The 23,301-nt window shown below is 40.1% G+C and overlaps 1 protein-coding gene across 8 annotated transcripts in view; it reads right to left on the bottom strand.

Annotated features, from left to right (window-relative positions):
* TAFA5 (TAFA chemokine like family member 5) overlaps window positions 1-23,301 on the bottom strand; it is a 417,437-nt gene that overhangs the window by 289,123 nt on the left and 105,013 nt on the right. The window contains exon 1 of one of the 8 annotated variants that reach the window (XM_054271681.1): window positions 17,076-17,354. The exons of the other annotated variants lie outside the window; for them this stretch is intronic. Coding sequence (XP_054127656.1) covers window positions 17,076-17,166 — 91 coding nt within the window. The 5' untranslated portion in view covers window positions 17,167-17,354. Of the gene's footprint in view, window positions 1-17,075; window positions 17,355-23,301 lie in introns of those variants that run through there. 8 annotated transcript variants of the gene reach the window in all.

Raw genomic sequence — 23,301 nt, 5'->3', positions numbered from 1 at the left:
AAAAGCACATTTCATATTCTGAGATGCAAAGAACATGCAACGAAGATGTCTTACAAGTAAAGCACATCCACTCTGCTGCTAGCAGTCACTCTTGCAGCTAAACTGAAATTTGGTCAAACTACCATCCACAAATGTGCATTTAAGCCTGTCAAGCCTCAAAACTGTACACAAACTTGCAGGACAGCTGGTCTGTGATACAACCAAAATACAAAGTAAAGCCTTGGCAGAGAGGGATGACCAGCAAAGCTTCACTGTATATTGCAGATTCACTGCACACAGATATGAGCTGAGATACTTGCAGAATTTAAGAAGAGTACACACTGTTCAAGCTGAATTAATTTCTAAGAGTTCTGGTTACTCATTTACCTGCAGCATAGCACAGTGCTATCAAATGTCCTTTGAGAAATCATAATTGCAGACTATGTAAATTGTGTCCCAGAAGGACAGTGTGGGTCTCATTGACATTGCAGCCTGTCTTTTGCATACAGTAATACAAAGGGCACTTTGTATTACTGCAGTTTTAATGAATCAATATGTTTCTATATGACTTAAGTATACAATATCTGAAATATAAGCTACTCTATCACAATTACAAGTGCAGTCAAGTATTACTTTACTTGAGGGGATGCAAGTCCTATTGTTGTAACATAACAATAAACAATATAGAGAGAGGAAAAAACAATTCAACCATGCATATTTTGTGTCTAATTTCTACAGTTTAAGATTGCAATGTACAACTATGTACTTGTGCTACTTTTAAATGTGTTCTTCTCTGTGATACTAAAATGATTCCTAAATTCTGTGTCATGGCAACACCGTCCATTCATTGTAGATGTAACTATGCTGTCCCATATTCAATGTTATTCATTGTCTGAAGCATCAGGTGGAATAAAGGAAAATGGAAAGGAGATAAAAGTACTAGTTTAAAAGTATCCTGCAGTGTCTCCTGCATCCCAAAATGCTTCACAAAATCACATCCACACAAGACAACTTCATACCTTTCTACGAGTTTTAGGTACTATTAAAACACAGCAAACCTTTCATTTTAACACAGTTTAGAGAAGGAGGACCTAACTGATAGCATCAGTTAGATAACATTAAAGGAAGCCCAATACAGTTCAATTCAGTATTAACCCTCCATTCTTGAATTCCTTTTCTATTCTTCTGAAGAAGTGACATTTTCAGAAGCACAGATCCCACTTCCCCAAAGAACTGACATGGTGCAGCAATGTATCAATCACCCCAAGCACAGGGCTCAATTTATCTCCAAGGGCCAGTCCACACTGAGCTCATTCAGGGCCCATTACCCCATCCACAGAGTAATGTGCATGGCCTTCAAAAGACAAGTATATATCTGCCACATAATATGCAAAAGGCAGCGTGTCAATGAATTCTGGTAGGCTCCTGATGCATTTATAGCGCACACAAGGGACTTTCTCAGTGGATCAGCCACAAAAGCAGATACAACATCAGGGCCCTGAAGGTTCCAATGTCCCTGCTTGGCACACCCTGCCCACATCCTAGGACCTCATTCGAGCCCACAGGGCCATCACAGCAATGCCACAGCAGGACTGGTCTCCAGCCCAGCCATGGGCCAGCCAGGCCTCTCCCTGTTCCCAGGACCAGGGCCTGGCTCTGGGCTGTGGTGGGAAGGGTCCTGGCTGCCAGGTCTCCCAGGGGGCCCAACATTCCCTATACTCCATTCCCAGAGAGCTGCCAGCCTAGCAGCACTCCGATGCAAAAATGAAGAACTTGGACACTAGCAGTATATGCGTGGACCTAAGTATAATCAAGGAATATTTCCTCATAGACTTCACCCCCTAAAATGAAATTTAGTTTCCATCTCTATCATAAAGAAACAAGCTACATAATTGCCAAGACTTTAGAAAACAGACAAAGTGAGGCTGCACAGAGCATCAATTAGAGATGGATGATTTTCAAAAATATTCAAGATTGTCAACAGTAGCAACTGTGCGCCCTAAATATTCCCAAGTACCAAATGTTTCCATAAAAATGAATTTCAAACATGAATTTTTATATCCCATTGGACAAAGATTTACTAGTGACCTCCTTCAAAACTCTGAGGAGAGCAAGATTTGCTGCTTTGAATACCTTCAATAATTTGTGGTTTTGAGTACCTTCAAAGTGCTGTTTTGAATACCTTCAATACTTCAAATGAAGAGGAATCCATGTATTTTTAGAAGAGGGAAAAAAGTCAGCAAAATTCCCCCTTATACATTCACCCTTCCATGGGAAGCAAATCAGCACAAAAACATTAGTCACAATATCAAATTAATTGCTATGAACTGTGCTCACAAGACATGTTGCAAGTCCTGGACAACCACACAGGTGGTCAGAGCTTCATGGATGCTACTCCTAAACAGTAAATGCACAGACTTTTGTTTAAAAATTCTGGAATATCTTTAAATAGCAAATTAAATTGGCAGCCTCTAAAACCACTAGTGGTCTGCTGACCTGGGATGTTTTGGGAAAGCAGAGGATGAGTACCCAGGGCAGTACAAGAAGCCATTTTGATGCTGCAGTGATGAGAAGCAGGGGCCTCCCAGGATGTAAAATCTCAAGGATGAGAGCAGAAGCAGCAATCATGGCCAGTTACTGGTTACTGAAGGAATGTTAGCTTTGCAAGTTCAGTAGAAACAGCATAACAAGGAAAAACAGGGAGCATACATCTCACATATGTATGAGGTGCAAAAATAAAATAAATAGCCATAGAAAATGGCTCCTGCTTCTTCAGGGGCAGAGGCCAAGGAATAATGGGATTGTCCATGTGCCTTCTCAGCAAGGGATGCCACAGCTCACCACTGGAGTCTCAGCAAGTCTTCACTCCTCAGCAAGTCTTCCTCCTCCCCAGAAGAGACTGAACACTGCTTTTTGATTTGCTGCTCACTACATTCTGCAACTTCAACCCAGCAATCATACATAAAGTACTATCTTTACAATTTAATTGGGTTAAGTATGTTAGGATTTCAAAAAGCTCTTTATGTGTGTGTGTGCTTTCTGCTCTAGCCTTCCCACATGACAAAATGATTGATACCACAGCAACCACTCAAGAGTAAATGCAGACATAACAGATGAGTGCAGCATGAAAATCTGGGAAAGCTGTAGAATCTCCATCATGAGAGGTCTGAAAGCAAAATAACGGCCCAGGTGTACTCAGATCTGCTGTGTGCTTTTTGACTTATTTTTTATGATTCTATAGGAAAGAATAAATATTAATTTAAAAATATATACTAAAAATTTATAATGGGAAAGGAGACTTTGCAATAGAACTGCAGCTGAAAAATGGCAACGGCGGTATACATTAGTGCTATCTAGTCATGAGTTCTTCCTGTTATTACATTTAACATATATAAAAATGAGCTCTATTTTCAAATCTAACACACCATTGGAAGAATTACCCAAGCCATAACACTCAACTGTATCAGACATCAGCAAAAACTTCACCTTCAAAAGCTACATAGCTCAGACCTTCCACAAGTCAAAAGGTCATTAGCAATCATCAGTAGGGATGGGCCCAACACAGCAATACTTAAAGATATTAGACAATGGCTGAATAAAAACATTATTCAATACATAATTCCTAATCAGTTTTAAATATATAAGTAGCACTGAAAATAAAAACTGGCTGTTTGCTGAGATATGCAGTAAATTCATTAGTAAAAAAAATTGACACTACATATAGCTCCATAAAAGTTATTTGCTCAGTTTGGCTGCACATGGAGTTAGAAAGGCAACAGAACAGCCATGGCACTCAGAACTCACAGTGCATAGTATTAAAACTGGCCTTTTAAAATAGCAAAAATGAATCCCATCATTAAACTCTATCTTTTCATCTGTTCAGCAAAGCCCTGTTGAATATAAAAATATTCTTGGTAAGTTTGTTCTAGAGAAAAAAGTTAACCATCTTAATAGAACTATGTAGTCATCTTACTCCAAAAGTCCCATACCTTCTCAGTGATTTCTCATGGGCATCTCCTTGCAGCACTGACTCCGTCTTCTTCTTCACAGCACAACCAACAAACCCCAAGTCTCCCCACCCAGCTAACCCACTCTTTCGTAGCACTCATCCTTATTGGACACAGCTGTGGCCTGTTAAGGGCAGCCTGTTCCTAATCTTTGGTGATTGGTACAGCTGCAACTCCTCAGGTGTGAGACTGCCTTCTGCACTATTCTCTTACATTCTATCCCTCCACAGAATTAAAAAGAATTTATGGGGACGGAATATAGTGCCCAGTATGTTTAAAAATCATCAATATTAACTGCACAGTTGCTGAGCAACAGAGATGGAACAAAATCTTATACTGAAAAGCACCTATATATTCCACTTTTTTTAGGGAAAAAGATTCAAAACAACAATTATCTTAGGAACAACATAATTAGAAAGCTGATTGGAAAAGACTCCGTTTGCATAACTTACTAATGTCTGCGTAATTTTTTATGTTTTGCACAAATTTGTAGCCAAATACACAGAATTATGCTCTTATTCACAAAACTAGAGAAACATGTCATGCAAGTTAAGAGTTTCCTCAGTCTAATGCATCAGATTCAGAACATTTTTGCAACCTACGTGTTACTATGGCAACTTTTTTGTTTCCTCAAAATGTAAATTAACTTTGAGGCTTCATTACAAACTCTTTATTTCCTTTGTGTTTGTACATAATTTCTTCTCATATATAGAATCAGAATAGCTTTTTACTTCAAATGGCTACATTTTATATTAAAAAATGAAGTTACAGTGAATACAAGTTGGGATTAAATCAATTTGTAAGCACATCTCTGCTTAACCTGGACTTTTAAACCACAACAATAAATAAATGCAGGAGAAAGCAATCAAACAAATGACTTTTATGGCAAAGGTTTCTTAATTTGACTTGTACAATTATAAACATCTAGACAACGAAAATGTGCTGCAAATTTCAGTCCTTTTCTTGTTCTTTTTTACTGCTAATTCCATTGAAAACCCATTTTACTAGGTTTTTAGTCACTTTTTTGTAACAAAAATTTAAAACATCTGGAAAAGAAGTATGACTGCTCTGTTTTTTAATGAAGAAAATTGTGTTTTGATATGCCTCTCTGGTTCTGGACAGGCTTACTGAATTCAAGAATCTGCCTGCCTTAAAATGCACAGGTGTCTGCAGTTCCTGTTACAGTGAGCATTACAGGAATTATGTAAGCCCAGAGATAGATCTGACATCTTCATCACCATGTCAGAGAGTCATAGCATCAGAATGAATCTGAAAGAAAAACTACTCCTTTTAATTTGACTCTCATTTCTTGTCTGCTGAAAAAAAGAAAATAGCAAATCTCAACTTGTCAACTGACAAGAATTTTCAATCTACTCATTAAAATACCTGCAATAAATAGAGACTTTCAATTCCTTTTACACCATTACTAAACATATATAATTTCTATCAGCTGAGCTTAATATTAAAAATTCTTATAAATCTAATGCATTTTAGCTTTTATCATAATGGAGCTCAGAAAAGTGAGGAAGAAAACTTTAAAACATGACAATACAATAAAACACACATGAAAACATAGGAGTTTAACAATATATAAAACTTGGTCTCCCCACCATGGGTATCTAAGCAACCTGGTCTAGTAAAAGGTGTCCCTGCCCATAGAAGGAGATTGAAATAGATCATATTTATATCTATTTGGAAGATTTATCTATATCTATTTATAGATTTTTATATATATTTATTTATTGAAATAAATCATCCCTTCCAACCCAAACCACTCTAAGATTCTGTGATCTGTGCTGTCTTCCTAAGGGAACAGTTGCCCAGAAGTTTGCAACCAAGTAATCTAGTGAAAAATAACCATCTAGCAAAGACAAATGACTTATAAAAAGGGCATAAAGCCCATGTTCATCCTAGTTCTCTGTCAGTATTAGAAATAAAAAATCAGACTATATTCCAACAAAATTAAATCAGGATACTGGTAATTCATTAGCTAGTACACAAAACCCTAATGCCCAGTGAACTAGATTATGCAGCCAGCCCTATTCTAAGCTAAAAACCAGACTGTAACAATTTTATAATGGGTGAAGGGACAGTCAAGGCTATACTTGTAGTTATATAAGCACACAGGCAGAGGGAACATGGAATTTATTTCTAAGAGAGCCTAGAAATTAAGTGAAAAAACCCCACAGTATTCAGAATCATGGGATCCCTTGACCATCTCCTTCTTTGCCCATGCTCCTATGGGTGCGTGCAGGAGGAAGCTGCATTCTCTTCAGAGAGCATGCAAGAGAGAAACTAAATGCAGACAAGAACTATTAAAGAAATTCAGCATCTAGATGATGAAAATGCCTGTGAAGAGACACTGAGGAGAAATGATATTTCATAACTTCTGTTATTTTAACTACTTGCTCATGTATAATTTAAGAATCTCTTTCTTGCACTTCTGCGAACAGCGAGCGTCTCTAGACTTGTTAAGTGACTGCAATGATACTGTTCTGGCTCCAGATAAGGCCTAAGTGCATAATTAAGTAGAAGCACATACTACTAACACTAATAATTCACTGCATTGGAGTATGAAGTTGCACAACAGACATCATTTTTAGGGCCTGTGGAATAAGGAAAATAGCCTCACTTCACCATCAGAAAACAGCGTCATAAGGAGCTGCAGTGCCGAAGTATGGAACAAGAAACTGTGGCGTGGAGCAGAACCTTCCCAGTTAAATACATGCTTCAATCAGTTGTTTTGAAAGAGTTTCAGCATGGGTTATCTTCCAAAGATATTTACCTCACGCACCCTACAGATGGAAAGGACACTATCCCAGGTCAATAAACCAAGGCAAAAATATACCAAGTAAAGTCTCATGTCACTATTTGCTAAATAACAGGTAAAATACACATTTAATGTTTTAACAGTCTTTAGGGAAGACACAAAACTTCTTAGAATAATAGAATGCAAGAAGTTTTACTAAAATGTTAATCAAAATAATGGAAAGTTGAAAAGAGTCAACAAAAAGGGGCTCTTATTATATTCTACCAAAGAAAATAACACACAGGAAAGTGATTTTTATCTTTAAAGGCTTGCATCTAAAACTCGTCAGCATCCATTATAATTCTATAAAATAAGATAAGGCAGCATCTGGTACAATCTATATAGTTTTATAGCCAAGTACACAAAAATGCTTAAAACAGTTACAAGATCTTTTCACAATAAATGAAGCTGAAGCCTCTTTACTTCCTCTACCAGCATGCATTATAAAAACAAAGGCAAAAGCTAGAACAAAAGAGGAATAAAAAAGAACATTCATTTCTCCTAATGACTAAATAATACTTTTAAAAGATTAACAGATAATGGGACCTGCTGATGCACAGGAAGAAAAAGTATCTTTACAACCATTTTAGTTGAATCTCAATTAGTTCATAGCCATAAGCAAGGTGATACTCAAGCAATGACCATTTCAAACAACTGTTTGATTCTCTTGAGGCTAAATCTATTCCCAGATTCACAATGCACATCTCCAAAACATGTGCAAGTCTGAGTAATGGAGCAGAGGTTTGGTTTTTTTCTTCCTTAGAGACATAAATTTGTATTGAAAGAATAATGCAGGAAAAAAAAAAGTAATTTAATACAATAAAGATAGTAGCAAATTTCAAAAGATATCATATAAGATCATTGTCAGGATTAATTAGCAGTCAACACAAAACCACATAAAATGCAAGTGCTTTTACAAAAGCAAGTGTAGAGGAACAAAGAAATTTTAACTTGTCATATAGTAATTTCAAAAAACTTTTATTTCTTGTCTTTTAAGAAACATTAGTACTGCTCAAGAAAGCAAGAACGAGTATCCAGGTCCTCTACATCTCTAAGTAGAAAAACTCGGCAGTGCATAACTGTTCCACAGACACAAAATAATTCCACACAAAGCTTGCTCCCAGCACAAGCTGTGGACCATGAATATATTTGGTTTGCATGGCAATGTCTGGGGAGAAATGGGGGGTTTAGGGATGTCTTCTGTGAGAAGCTGCTGGAAGCCTCCTCTGTGTCCAAGGAAGCCAATGCCGAGCGGTTCCAAGATGGACACACCAGTGGCCAGAACCGAGTCCATCAGTGATGGTGGTAGCACCTCTGTGACTGCATATTCAAGGGGGTGGGGAGGATCTGTGCAACACCAGCAGCACTCAAAAAAGAGGAATGAGAACATGGGAGAGAAGCAGACAGCCCTACTGACACCATGGCCAGTGAAGAAGGGGAGAAGTTGCTCCAGGTGTCAGAGCAGAGATTCCTGTGAAGACCATGGTGAGCAGCTGCCCCCAGCAGTCCATGGAGATCCACAGTAGAGCAGAGATCCCCCTGCAGCCTCTGAAGGACTCCTCCATGCTAAAACAGAAGGACAGATGTATGGCCAAGGCAGGCTGTGGCCTCACAGGAAGCCTGCAATGAAGCAGGCCCCTGGCAAGACCTGTGGATCCAGGGAGAAGGGAGCCCACACTGCAGCAGCCTGCCGCTGACAGACTAACCCCATGGAAGGACCCATGCTGGAGAACTTTGTGCAGCAGTGTCTTCCATGGGGAGGACCCCATGCTAGAGACAAGGAAGGGTACGAAGAGGAAGGAGCAACAGAGACAATGTTTGATGAATTGACTGCAACCCCTCTTCCCCATCCCCTTGCACCACTCAGGGGAGAAGGCAGAAAAATTGGGAGTAAAGTGAAGCTTCGGAAGAAGAGAGTCAGGGGGTGAAAGTCTTTTAAGATTTAGGTTTGTTTCTTGTGACTCTATTCTGATTTTCACTGGCAATAAATCAAATTAATTCTTCCCTGAATTATTTCTTTATTAAGAAGAATTTGTCTGTGATGGTAATTAGCGAGTGATCTCTCCCTGTCCTTATATCAACCCAGAAGCATTTCTGTCAGCACAACTTGCTAATTCTCCTTTTGCCAACAGATTTGGAACTACACAGACATCTAAAAATTGGACAGTACTGCATCCAGATAAACACCATTTCAGACTGCAATGAACACAAAGCTTTTAACAACCCATAGCACCAAACAGGCACATGTTAGCAGAGAACTTTACAAAGCCATTTGCAGCTCACCCTGTTGTGGGGCAGGTTCTGTGTTTCCAATATCAGAGTAGCCAAGGGATAACCTGGAGATAAAAGGCCTTCACATGCTAGGGTAACAAGAGCAGACTGGCAGAAACAAACAATCTTTAACACAAATGCACATCTTATAAGGAATACGAGAATGTGAATTAGACTAATATCTCCATTTCACTGCTCATTGCATATGAAGAAGTGCAAACAGGGCACAGTCCTGATTCGGGACACCTTTGAGTCCTAAATAGCTTGCAAGACAAACACTACTTAAAAAGAAATCTTCATTTACATGAATCATGATATTTTCTGTTACTTTTTTTTATTGTTTGTTTTTAAATTACATCTGCGACTAAAACAAAATGTATGATTCAGCTAATAAAATACTTAAAACACTAGCTGATTTCTTGGATTTTTTTTTGTTCTCTGATACTTTCAGACCCTAGGATAATTTCTCATGAGCCTACTGACTTCAGCAGCCAACAGAAAATTGCCCTGAAGTTAGATGTTTAAATATCTTTCACCTTCGTAAGTTTTAGGTAAATGCACATTTCAGAGAATCGGACTTCAAGAAATCACCTAGTCCATCTGTCTGGTTCAATTTAAGAATACTGTTCCCAACAGACAAGATTGTGATCTGAAAATAAAACTCTCCTAATTCCACAACTTCTCAAGAAAATCTATCTCAATGCTTAACTGTTCTTGCCAATAGCAAGTTCTCCCTACAGCACCAGCACAAATCTGTCCTGCTTCAACCATTCCCAATGCCTAGCTTAAATTTCCCTCAAATCAGCTTGCATTCATTGCTTCTTTTGATCTCCCCACTTTACAGAGAGGATGGTTTGTTATTCTCAAGAAAGAATTTTACCCACTGAAATCTTTTATCATGCTAGTAATCTCTTCTCTAAACTTGGTAATACTAGTGTCTTTAGTTCTTTTTTCTAGGTCATATCTCCTAAAGATTTAGCTATTCCCTTTGTTCTCCTGTGGATCCACTTAATCTTTTCTCATGTGTGACCACAATTAAACATGCAGACTTTCAAACACCACACAGCCTTATGGAATGTTAGAAAAAAGCTGAGGTTCAGAAATACTTGCCCATTACAAATAATTTTTTTATCTGATAAATTAATACAGTCTCCTTTCCTTTATATGGTCAAAAATAATACATCACTCATGTGAAAACACACATTAGTACGCAGTCTGCCTTTAGAAAATATTAGTACTGTTTATTTCTATATTAATTTCCTGTTTGGACATATTCCAAACATGCTACTCATTGCTTCTCACAAGACTAACAACAATTAGTACAAAGATCTATTGCTCTGAGTAAGATTTACTTGTGAACTGATGTGGTGCCAAAGGTAAAATATAATGAATAGGCGATTCACTTTATTGTGTTGGATTTCTAGAACAAGCATAGAAAGCACATTTAGGCAGATAAATGAGGTTTTTTTTAACAGAAGCTCCTATCATTATGGGTTATAAGTAGCACATGGATATAATTTCTAAGAAAAATAAATCTTAGCTAAAATGCAGTATTGGGTGGAACAGATACCCCAGTTGGCCAGTCATACTTGGCTGAATGATCAATTCCAACTGGGATATCTAAATACTACCAGAAAACAAATACTGTTATTTTAGTTCGTACAATTGAGTTGTGTCTTTTCTTCATGTGATTATAAAGAACATTTTTAAAATATATACACTAAGAGAATAATTTTATCTATATTTTGACTAGTGAATTGAAAAAAAATATGGCTTCTATCAGCAATATTATATTGAACTCAACTTGTAAATACATGCTTCTTTTTTTTTTTTCATTTGGCATTTTTAGTTCAGTTTCAAAAAATCTCAGTTGTGTGTGTCTTGTTTGGGCAGTTTAATATTTGATACAGTGTATGCCTGCTAAGAAACAAGAAAAATAAATATTAACCAACAGATCTAAAAAGCATGCACTTTTGTATGATGCGACTCACTCCAGTCTATAGCGCTGCCTTTAGGAACAGGTAGTGCTGATAAATGCTGAGAAAGGTCAATAATTCATCACTTGTGCTCCTGGGCTATGAAAACAGGCAATCCTAAAAAGGCTACTGAAAAATCTCTTGCTAATGGCTTTTTTTAAGTTGCTCAGTGGGGAAAACTGGTTGATTTATACCATCGATGGTGCAGTTCCCTGTGAAGACAGACAAGTCCTTCACATTAAACACCCAAAGTGAAAGACTATTTCAAAGCTTCCTCCCATGGGCAGAAAACCTGTCAGACTCCCCCTCTTGGTACATCCCAGCACAGCAGATGCACACAGAGAACATCTTTCCTCCCTCCCTGGAAAGAAAATTATTGACAATTTTGTTTGCATTGCTTCCATTCACTGCTACACCTCTCTAATCCTATTGAAACAAACAAGCAAACAAAAAACAACGGACTGGAAACATCAAAAAATTTCAAATATAAAGATATTTTATCTCAAAGCAGGACCTCCTCTTATTTTTCTGCAGCTCCAATGTGCCACACACCATCACACAGCCACTGAATTGGGTCTTAATTCTATTTAGTTGCCATAAAACTATATCAAAAATGCAAAGAGAGATTGGATACCTTTCACATTTTCTTTCCTATGTAGCCCTTATTCAAGCTTAGGGCTTTTCAACCACCAATTCTGTTTCCTGGATGGGAAGACTTAACTTTCCACTTCTTCATTCTGTGCTTCTCTCTACCCTGATGTCCTTCACTGAAAATATCATTCATATCTGCCTCTTGACAGCACCCCTCCAAAAAGTGTATGGAAGAGAGACAGTAGAAAAAAATTATACTACAGTGCATTAAATGTAACAAACCCTTCAGCAAACTTGCAGCTGGGACACGCCGTCCTCAACTCGGTTTTACTATATATAGGTAACATATGCAGCACATCTGGTATGCAAGGTATCTTACTGTTTTGAGACACAGGTAAAGCACAAAAGGGAAAACTGAAAAAATAAAACAAAACAAAACCTTTTTTCCCTCCCACATTCTTAAAAGCAATTATCCTTCTGCATTTAACTGGTTCAAATATTTTTTAATGTTTTAAAGATAGAAGAAAAATTAAAAGATAGCAATATTACCTGTCATACTAAGTCACATTCAAGTTCTTTCTAGGAAAATTTTGAGGGCTAAAGACTCAAAACATTTTAGAAGATAACAACAGCTCCTTTCCTCAAAAGGTTTTACACAGCAATAAACATTAGCAATACCAGCTTCCTCAAGCCATCAGGTTATATGAGCAGAAAGCTCTTTAAAAATCATCTTGGGTATACTGTCAGTATACATTTTCAAACATTAGCAGAAGAAGCAGCAGAGTTCTTTGGGGTTACACAGCTAAATAAAATATGTGCCCTATTATTGTCAGTGTCAAAGCGTACATACTAAAAACAAAAATATGCAAAAAGCTTTTTCTGTAGTTTTAGAGCAGGATAAAGTATTTAAATCTGTATAAAAAGTGACAGAAAAAAGATAATAAGTATAAAACCTAGCCAGGTTATATTTTTCACTATTGTGACACTAATTTCTATAAAGAGAATTGACACAGAAGTGCCTACAAGTGTAACCAATAATTACTAATTTTTGCCTGAGGAGAAAAAAAAAGATAACTATGAAAAATTTGCTAAACAGATACCTTATTCATATACATAAGTATACAGTGAAGCTGCACAAATTATACTAAATTTTGGTTTATAGCCATAATCATCTGATTATAAAAGAACCACTGGAATTCTCTTGTCTCAACTACTGCAACGTATCAACAGAAAATCAGAGCTTATTTTGCAGAGCTTACTGAACATCTACCCAACAGATTAAGAATCTAGTTTTGAGATCTGAATATTCCAATCCTCTATACTTTAAGAAAGATTCTTGACATTTAATCTTCTCCTGTGCAGTCCCTCTCCAAACAGAGCTAACATCAGCCAAATTTCCTAAACCATTCTAAACATCAACACACCTTTTGATAAATTAGACATTTCTATCCCCCAATGAGCTATCAGCAAAGCTTTAAAGTATATCCAGGGCTGTGATACACCTTGGCTGCCATGTACACCAAGTTACTCCATAATCGCCCTACTTTCCATGAGACTCAAAGACACATTTGGAAACTGTATAACTGTATCCTTTACCTTTCCCCATCACTGCAGTGTCTGAATGGTTAAAACTCTCTCTACACGAAAGAGGTCCTTGTCAGGGGCAAAGGAGTTCCCACAATTGATGGAGTGTAACATCAACTCAAATGTTTTTAATTTCTCTTTGAATAAATGTGTTAAACAATATTAGATAATGAATCACCTAAAATCAGAGGTGGGCGGTGAATAAACTTGGTTACTTTTAATCTTCAATAGTCTATGCAAAAAAGTTTTAGATGCTGAAATTTTAAACACTTTCATACTGACTGCAGCTAACTAGAGTATGTTAAACTGCTTTGCTTGAAGATCAGACAGGCATGGGACTGCAATTATATATCACAATACCCTTTTCTGGGTTCACAGCTCTATTCATCTTTTAGAAACACTGAAGGACAGATTGGACATAGGGGAACGGATTAGCCACAGGACGACCTGTATTTCCACACAAAAGCCTAAGTGTGGAAAAATGGCACCCTGTGTTACCCATTCTTCACTTCCTGAAAAAAACATATTCATGGAAATAGACATTTAAACAGCTCTTTCCCACTCATCTCAGAACAAGCGTTCATTGTTCCTCAACACCATTTATATGGTAGTAATGTAATGCTACTACAAACTGCCTCAATCCACCAATGTATATAAAAATATTTAAGAATTAAGACAGGCCCACTTCAGCACAGGAACTAAAATGAAATCAGCTTGAAAATTAACATTAATTATGAAAAAAAAAATCTCAGTTGGCTGTTGCAACATAAAATGTCATATTTATGAACGGGACTGAAGGAGGGTTTGGTTCTGGTATTAAGTTTTAGCTGGCTGTCATGGAAGTTCTACACACTGTAGCCACACAGTACAACTGAAATTATAAAAAACAGAATGTGTTAATAGGCCACAAGACCATAACCTACCACATAACATCAGTAATTCCAAGTGAGTAAAATGAAAATGAACACAGAAAAATATATATAGTAATTATATAATTTTTAATAAAGTGAAGATTATGTCAGTTTTCTGTTAAAATCTAGCTCTGGAAAAATAGTAAGCAGTAAATATTTTGAAAGATGCAAAAATTGAAAGAATATGCATTAATAAATCAGGTTTGAACTTGAATTAATTTTACATGTCATTCTTCTGAAATCAATTGTCTTGCATACGACACAGATGCCTGGTGTATGGACTTGTACCATCAACTTCTCTCAGGAGATAGGTGTCATCAGCTAATCTGATCAAGCTACTCAAACTGGTGGCTTATTTGAATGTTCTTTGGGACAACAGAAAATTATCCTTCTGCACAAGCAATAATCAAATTAAAATGTCCAAGCATTTAACTTAGGAATTTGACCACACAGCTGAGTTACAAACAGCAAGCCTGTGTAGCTCATTAGGCTCCAAAGGGAAATTAATCTTTTGGTCAGGAAATCAACAGTCTAACATCATGTGCAATGAGACATAGCATTCCTGACTTTTTATAAAATTATAATGTAAAGGGATAACTCTGACATCAGAAAACTATTTCAAATCTTATGAAGGTAGTGAGGTAATCTCACATGTATCCTTCCTTGTACATATTTACTTAATAAACAAATGTGGTAGGCATATGGTTAAATTATTTGCTAGTTCTTTCCTCACACTTTTTTTTTTCTTATTGAAAGTAACATAAAACATCAGGTTCAAAAATGGAAAAAAAAAGTAAAAGTAAATCTTATTTTGCAAACTGCTTACAATACATAGTTTAAATCCAGTGTTATCTGTTTCTCATTCTTTTATGTCTTCATTCAGATATTTTATACTTAAATAATTCACTTTTATTGGATATTAAAAGTTCTTCATTAAAAAAAAAAGCTCAGTCATACCATGCATATCTTCATTCAACTCCACCAAACTATTCCCTGTGTTTATTGAAACCACAGGGAGGAAGGAATACATACACTGCTGAAGTAATTGCATGGAAAGGGCCAAAATGCTATCGTGGAGATTAGCACCTGTCAAGAAAAGTCTGACAGCTGTCCCAATATATGCAATTTACAGTCAGTATGCAGTTTTCATTGCTAAAGCAAGCAGAAATGGTTCAGGAACAAATATAAACAAACTGATCCAATTAAGTTATCCAGCAAGCTAAAGAGCTTCAGTTTGCTGTCTGCAGTCCATATTAAAAATGGTTATAATTGCTAGAAAAATGTAAAATGTGTTAAAAGTCCTTCATGTACCGCCATGGGCTCTGTTTTCATTTGCTAGCTTTCTATTCCTACAAGGCAGGATGAAATATTTTAAGGGAAACAAAATGCTTCTTCTTTTGAGGATTTTTTACAGTAACACAGACTTAAAGCCCTAAAAGACCAAAGAAGAAAAAAAGCAGTATAATGGCAAATAGAGTAAAAAAATAGCCTGAAAGTCTGCAAGATCTCCTCAAAACAGGCCATGTCATTAGACAGATACATAAAAATATCGTTGTCTGAGCATTTTAAAAGAATGTTAAATAAGTTACTATGTGGGAGGCATTGCACACAATGCAATTACAGCAAGGGTAGGTTTCTTAAAGGAGAAATCTTTAGCACTGGAGGTATCTGAATGATGTTCCTAAATTAACCAAACAGAGTTTGCTAATTTCAGAAAAAAATATCTGTGAAAACATAAGAGTCTCATGCTTTGCTTAGCCTGATACCAAATTAAAATCAGTACTGATGCTTCAGAGGTTGCAAGGCAGTCACTTTGCCCAGCCTTGAGTGAAACTTTGTCCCAGTCACAAAAAAGTTTTTTCCCTGCTTTACACAGTCAGCACTCCAAGCTAAGCCCAGCTCCTGTTTCCTCTAGCTATACTCTCAATTACAATGGTAAAAAAAGAAAAAATGGATTCACCAAAACCCCATATTGTTTTTATTTTAGTTAATACTGTTTAAAAAACAAGACTGGACTTTCCCATACACCACAAAATAGGTATACATTTTTCTGGATTCACACTTGAATCTCAGACTAGAGTTTGCTATACAAGTAACAAATGGACTAGTTATTTTAGCAGTAGAAGAATAAAAGAAAATACTAATTTCCTAGGGAAAGAAAACAAAACAAAAAAAGGAGAAATACAAAGGTTACTCTCCAGGAAAAATCCCTCTACTCACTTAATCAAACATTCTTTTTCATCCAATTCAAGTAGGAAAAAAAAAAGAAGATTTAAAAAAAAAAAAACAGAGGAAAGCCTGCCCGACAATTCAAATAATTTTCTCCTTAAAATTGTAATCACAGTTTTCTGACCAGAAGGTGGAAAAAACAGGAGCCTTGAAGCCACGCAAAGGCCTCTTCCCGTTTCGGGGCAGTGAAGAGAAGGAAGACGCTGAATGCCCAGGATTTGCTCTGCCCTGCCCTTTCCATAGAACTTTAGTGCCATCTATTGAAAATGTACTGAATAAGGAAGAGGCAAAGGATGCCTATTGATTTGGTATAAAAATAAGACGTTTACTTGTTAAGGGGTTTTTTGGTTTATTAATATTCCCATGATGACTACTGTTTTGTGGTCATCTGATAGCAACAAATATTTTCTATACACTATACGTGCCCCATAAAGAAATGAGACGTCAGCTCATTTCATCGAATATAAACATCATACAGATTTCATATATATATATATATTTATATACACATATAATATATATACATTTAGCAAAGATGTAAGTCTAAGCCTACCTATTACCTAAAGCAACAAAACTGAGCAGGCTTTAACGGAAAGGAAAAATAGCGTGGAAGCACTGCTGTAAATAGAACATACTGGAAACAGTAAAAATAATTAAGGCACCTCGTAAAGATCTTAGTATTAAAGAACAGGATATGTAGACATGCACATACAATTACCTTCTTTAAGAAACTGTGAGTGGATGACAAATATAAGAAAACAGCAGATCGCTGCTCCTGCTAGTGCCCATAAAGCTTTCAAGAGCTGCATCTCGGTCTGAAACTCAGTAAATACCCAGAAAGTCACACAATGAATTTCCACAGCGATGCATCAACGCTTCCCTCCGTGCGCCAGGCGCGGCGGCTCCCGGCAGGGACCACACTCCCGAGCAGGGCGGGCGAGCCCGGGGCTGCGGAGGAGGGGCCGGGGCTTCACACCCCGCGCGGGGGCAGCGGCAGCGCCGCGCTCTCCTCGCCGAGGCGGCCGGCGCGGGGCCCCATGAATCAGCGCTCCGTCTCCGCGGGAGCCGCGGCGAGCCGGCGGCGGGGGCAGGGAGCCGGCAGCGCCGGGCAGGGTTGCGCAACAGCGCCCGCTGCGCCGCGGGGGCGCGGGGCCGCCGCCGCCGCTCAGGGCGCGCCGCCGCCGGCCGGCGCGGGGCGCGCAGGGGCCGGGCCCTCCCCGCCGAGGCTCCGCGGGAGCCGCTGCAGCATCGCCGGGCTGCGGGTGCCGCTCGCTCGTCGGGCCGCTGCTCCGCTGCTCGCTGCCACGGCTCGGGGAGGAGAGAGCGAGCGGGGAGGGGAGGGAGCGGGAGGGAGGGATCTCTCTTTACTGCAACTTCTCCCGGCTGGCGGCAATTTGTTGCACCCCCTTCCTCCTCCCCCGGCTCGGAGATGCTCTCCAGTGCGGGTGCGAGGGGCGGGAGGGAAGTCAGTTCAGCCCGCCGTCCCTGGCAAACGCGGGGCCGCTCGGGGGCTCTCGCACAGATCGCTGGTCTGCCTTTGGGCTCGCACCTCCGCCGCCGGGGCTCCTCGTCTCCCGGCCCCGGCAGGTCCCCCAGGCGCCGTGCCTGGCCCCGCTCCCTCGCCCACCGTCGTCCCGCGAGGTCGACCCCGTCCCGGGGCCGCGCCCCGGCGGTGCCACCGCAGCGCGCCCTCCGAGCAGCCGCGCCGGGCTACGGGGGGCTCCCTCAGTCTACAGGTTGATGCCTCTGCTGCAGCAATCCCCGCGGAAAACAGGAGCGCAAATGAAAGAATCTAATAAATCAGCGTGAGAAAAAAAGCAAACAAAAAAACAAAACCCGGAACACCAAGGCTGTGATTTTGCTGCCGCCCTCCCACTCCAGGGGAAGGAGCCTGCCGCGGCCGCGGCTGCCGTGGAGCAGCCGGGCGGGGGGGCGGGCAGGCCGGGGCGGTGCTGCGATGCGGGGCCGCTCCGCGGGGACTGCGCGCTCAGTGGGACGCGGTGTAGCCGCGGCCAGGGGCAGACGCGGCGCTCCGCACCCGGGGCCCGCCCCGACGGCCGGGGCTGCCGGCCAGGGCTCCGAGCTCGGTGCGCACAGGCGGCTCGGCGGGGCAGGGCAGGGTTAACAGCCGCACACCGAAGTGCTGCCGGCCGTACAGGGGGGCTGCCCGAGCCGCGCTCCCTCCCGGTGCCCTCTGCCCGCGCAGGCTCCGCGCCTCTCGTGTTCAAACGCCGCGCAGCCTCCGCGGTGCGTGCGTGCCCCGCAGCGCGGCCGGCGCTGCCCCGCGGGCGGAGCGCGGAGCAGAACGCGGGCAGGTTAGAGGGGCTCGGCAGCGCAGGCGGCGCAGGGCAGGTGCGGTTCGCTGCCCGCGGAGCCTGCGGGCACAGGGCTGGCGGCCAGAGCGGCCTCGTCGCGGAGGGACGGTGCCACGGCGGGCAGAGCGGAGGGGCCGCCCGCCGTGCGCTCCGCCGCACGCTGCACGTTGCGGGGCTGCTCGGGCTGGCCGTAGGCTCAGTGCACAACAGTGACAACCGCGGTAACGCACCGACGGCCAGTGAGCTACCCCGGCTTCTCCGGGATAGACATGCACAGTTTTGGAGGTTTAAACCAAGTAAGGAAATACTTGACCGCTGAGAGCTTTGTTTTCATTGCATCTTGGTTACATCTGCATTTATGATGTGGATTGCTGTTTTGTTTTTTTGGTTTATTGTTTGTTTTGGGGGTTTGTTTTTGGGGTGGTTTTTTTTGTTTGTTTTTTTGTTTTGTTTTTTTTTTTTAATATTTAATATTTAAATATTTGCTTAATTCTAAGAAACCAGGAAAGGGTTCCCAGATGCTTGAAAGGACAGATTAATAAAAGATCAGTATTTTTATTGGGCAAACATCTCCCATGCTGTTGATGATGTGTCTTAAACTCATCCCTATGCCTTTTCGTTTTTCACAGATAGCTCAGAGAAACATTAAAAACAACCATCTTTTGAATTTTAAACTTCACACAAATCCCTATAAACCCATGTATTGCATTTACTATATTTGAAGATTACAGCAATGCAATGTTAAAGCAATGTCATAGCTACACTAGAGGAATTCCACTGTAAATCTTTCACTCTGAAATGTACACTTTGGTGAGAAATTTGCCATGCTTGGGCACAGTTCAAGTTGTGTTTTGTTTGTTTATTTGTCTTCTGGGTGAAAGAAAAAAGTGTCAAGTAGCTAAAGAAAATTCACACATTTTATACTTAGGCAAACAAATCTCTCTCCCCCCCTGCCCCCCACCAACATACGAGCTTTAAAATCCACAGGTAACTTTAAAATCCATAGGATTTTAAAAGTGTCAAACTTCAGAGTTTACACAGTCCACAGTAAGTATCTTTTAGTCTGAAAACATTTAGAGAAAAATCCTCTGAAAAATTTTACTCATTGCTTTCTTTTTTAACTAAAAGCACATGAAGATCCACTGTCAATGGGTCAGAACCCTCAACAGCATGTTCCTTGCTCTTTTTGAGGTGCAAGATGGTGCTTTCTCTCATTTTAAACTACTCTTACTTCTCTGAGCTTCTGAATTAGACAAATACGCCTGGGTTTCTGTGGCCTTTAGGTCAGACCCTTCATAAACAAAACATCAGAACATGGCATTGTGTTCCTTGGCCACAGCAGAGTCACTCTACTTGCACACTAGTGGAAGTGGGAGCAAATGTGGTTCAGCACTCACTGTACGCACATATTTAGTCTCATAGCAACAAAGGACTCCAGAAGACTTCCCATTTGAGAGGACAGTGGTACCCGGCAACGCCACTTGCTGTACTACATATGGTTCACTCTCGGTTTTGCGTCTTCTAAATAGCTTTGGACTTTTCAAACAGGGTGAGTCCTAGTCAAAAATATCCATCTTCAATTTCTTTACTTGTTACCTGCATAAAGATTTATAAAATATTAAAGATAACTCAAGTTACCCATGTAGACTTTTCAGGAAGACTTTTCTGAATAAATTCCACTGATAAAAATTCCCCCTTATCTTTCAGCTGGTTAAGGTTTGCATCCCCAACCAATGGAATAACACCTGTCAAACGCCTTCTAAGCTGCTTAGGCCATAACAGATTTGCAGACCTATGTCTGCATTTCCAGGTTTTGTGCTGACCCCATTCATCTCCAGCAACACAGAGGCAAAAAGCTGTGATCCTAGCAGTAGCTCCTTCTAGGGAACCACTCCACAGGGGTTTTCCCCATTGTGTTTTCAAGTTGAAGGAGCATGCTCAGCACCTGAAAGCTGGTAAAGGATGGTGATGGGGTTGGCAGACATTTCTGATATAGAAGGCTTTTGCAGCTGGGAAGAGAACTAAGGAATACATTTTCCTGGTGATCAGGGAGCAAGAACAAATCTGTAAGACATAGAAGATCTGAGATTTTACAAGAAAGCAGCAGAAAAATAAGTGCATAATTTTCAAATGTGTGTTCTCTTTTGGAAATAGAGCTCATTTTTCCTTTTTACAAAAAATTCAGTTGAGTTCTACAGAATTACTAAAACTGGAACTCAGTAGCAAAAACAGCAGCCTTTGCTCAAGTATAGAGACTTGAAAAAATTATCCATACTCTGCATTTAATTTTGTGAAAAGATTCTACCAGACTCTGTAAGATTTATTCTTCACTACTGAGATATTTTATAAATAAAGATGTGCTAAAATTCCTGGAAAACAATCATGATCAGATTGTATTCCACATACCTAGAAATAAAGTCCTACTATTTCCAGCTGTGTCAAATGCCTTCTGCATAACCATTTTACTCCTGTTCATGCAATAAACCCCCAAATTATGCATGGCCAATGCAGATCTAAATGCAGGAGCACAAGATGTCACGTTAGCCTATTTTAAGTAATGACTTTGGAAACTACTTCTGGCTTTGGAAAAATAAAAAAAAATAAGACAATAGCTATTATTAGGTTATCTAGACCAAACTTTTGCCAATGCCCACTGGATTTCATTTTTGTTACTTTTGAGTTACTCAGGCAATAGTCTGTCACCAGCCACTTGAGGTGATTATTCCAGCCCAGTGGTTCTCTCAGCTGGAATGTTTCTTTTGATGCTAAGTTTAACATTTTATTTTGTTGAAATTCACCCAGTTCATCTTTCACATAAGCCTGCAGTAGCATAATAAATCCTTTTCCATTTTGAATCTAACCAGAATATAAGATATATTGAATATATAGGAATGAGTACAGACAATTATATTTCCACCAATTAGTTTTAGCAGCATTTAAGCATTTTTTTTCCCTCTTCTTTTCTCTGCATACCAATGGCTGGCTGGCATTTCTTTACTTTTGAGCTAGGCACAACTACAGCAGTCCTCAAAATTTTATTCCTGGTCTTCAGCTGATGCTGGGTAACTGCCACTGAAGTAGAAATTAACATCTAAAGAGATGCTATTGATCTCTGGTTTGTGACATGATGCGGCTACCATAGGAATCACAAATACATTTGATTATCTCTTTCCATGAACACCTAAAATTTTCATTTTTTTTCCCTTGACTTACCAAAGTAGGTGATACTTAATATATCTTTAATATTTTGACAGATTATATGCTGCTTCCTGTCCTGTCTCCTAGTGGCAGATTCATAAAAGGGATAGCACAGCATAATTAATTTAGAATTACCACTGTGTAATCTCCTTGCTAACAGTGCATGTTTACTTAGAACTTTTGACAGTTTAGGGTTTTTTTTTTAAATAATTTTGTTTAATTTTGCTTCTCAGTGGCATTATTTTGCTGTTCATGTCTTCTTCCTACCATCTTACTGGCTTTCTATTCACATATGATTTTCTTCCTCTTTTCTGTTTATAAAGATTTGTGCCAGCAGTTGATGCTATGTAGACAGTTTTCCACTGGGAACTCACTGAACATTCTCCCACACAGCAGTAACCATTTGGTAACAGCTTTTGGCCACTACCAAAAAAGGAGCTAAGTTAGAGGTCCTGTGAGACCACTCTGATCCCTTGAACCCCTAAATTCTCCCAAAACACATATCTGAAATCACACAATGCTCCATCACAGGCACTGTGTGTAAGTGTACAGTCCTAGGTTTCCTCATGGAGGCCCCCAGAGCCCTGGGGCCTGGCCACATTGCTATTCTGTAGTGCTCACACCATCGCTGCCAGGGCAGTTTGTTCCAGGGGAAGGAAAAAAGGGAAGAAACTCCAGAAATTCACCATTTTGTTCTGTTTCTTCCAAAGCCCCGCCAAGTCTGTGCCACGGCATCAGTGCGAGAAGCAGCCGGGGGAATGGAGCAGCAGAGCCTGAGCTGAGCCCAAGCTGAGCCAAGCCTGGGCTGGGCAGACAGGAGCTGAGCCAAGCATTGCTGGCCACAGTCAACCCCAGCAGTGCAGAAAGCAGGCAGCATGATGGAGAGGATTTGGGGGGTTTGTCCATCATTGTTTTTCATTGTCTCAGGCTCAGGGATGGGCAATGCTGGCTGTGGAGTGTCCGCCACTTTGTCTTAGTCTCAAGAATAATTGTGAGCTGTTTCTGAGCTGCAGGAACATTCCCCATCTTGTCTTTCTTTCAGCAGCCATGTGGAACTAAACTGAGGTGGTAGTGAACACCCTTTGTGTGTAAAGAACCATCTCTTCCAAATACTTTTGTTATTAATATTGCTGCTGCTACTGTGCATTTCTTATTCCACTGCTGTTTGCTTTCAGTAAATTGTTGTCTCAACCCGCAGTCTGTTTTTCTCCCTCTCTCACCAGATGGGGGCTGGAGAAAGCGGAGTGGCTTATTTGAGGTTTAATTACCAGCAGGTGTTCAGCCACCACATGCAGTCAAACACTGCTACCATATTCCTTCATCTATGTTGTATTCCTGGATCATCATCCTCACATCTGCCTACCAAGAAATCTCCCCTTATATAAATCAAATCTTTAAGCAGTTCAGTTCTGAAATGTTGCTTTTGTCCTC

The sequence above is a fragment of the Melozone crissalis genome, unplaced genomic scaffold, assembly GCF_028551555.1.
Source record: "Melozone crissalis strain CALT ecotype California unplaced genomic scaffold, PUWL_Pcris_2 ptg000004l_1, whole genome shotgun sequence".
Classification (NCBI taxonomy): Eukaryota; Metazoa; Chordata; class Aves; order Passeriformes; family Passerellidae; genus Melozone; species Melozone crissalis.
This window is presented reverse-complemented; position numbering and strand designations above follow the sequence as displayed.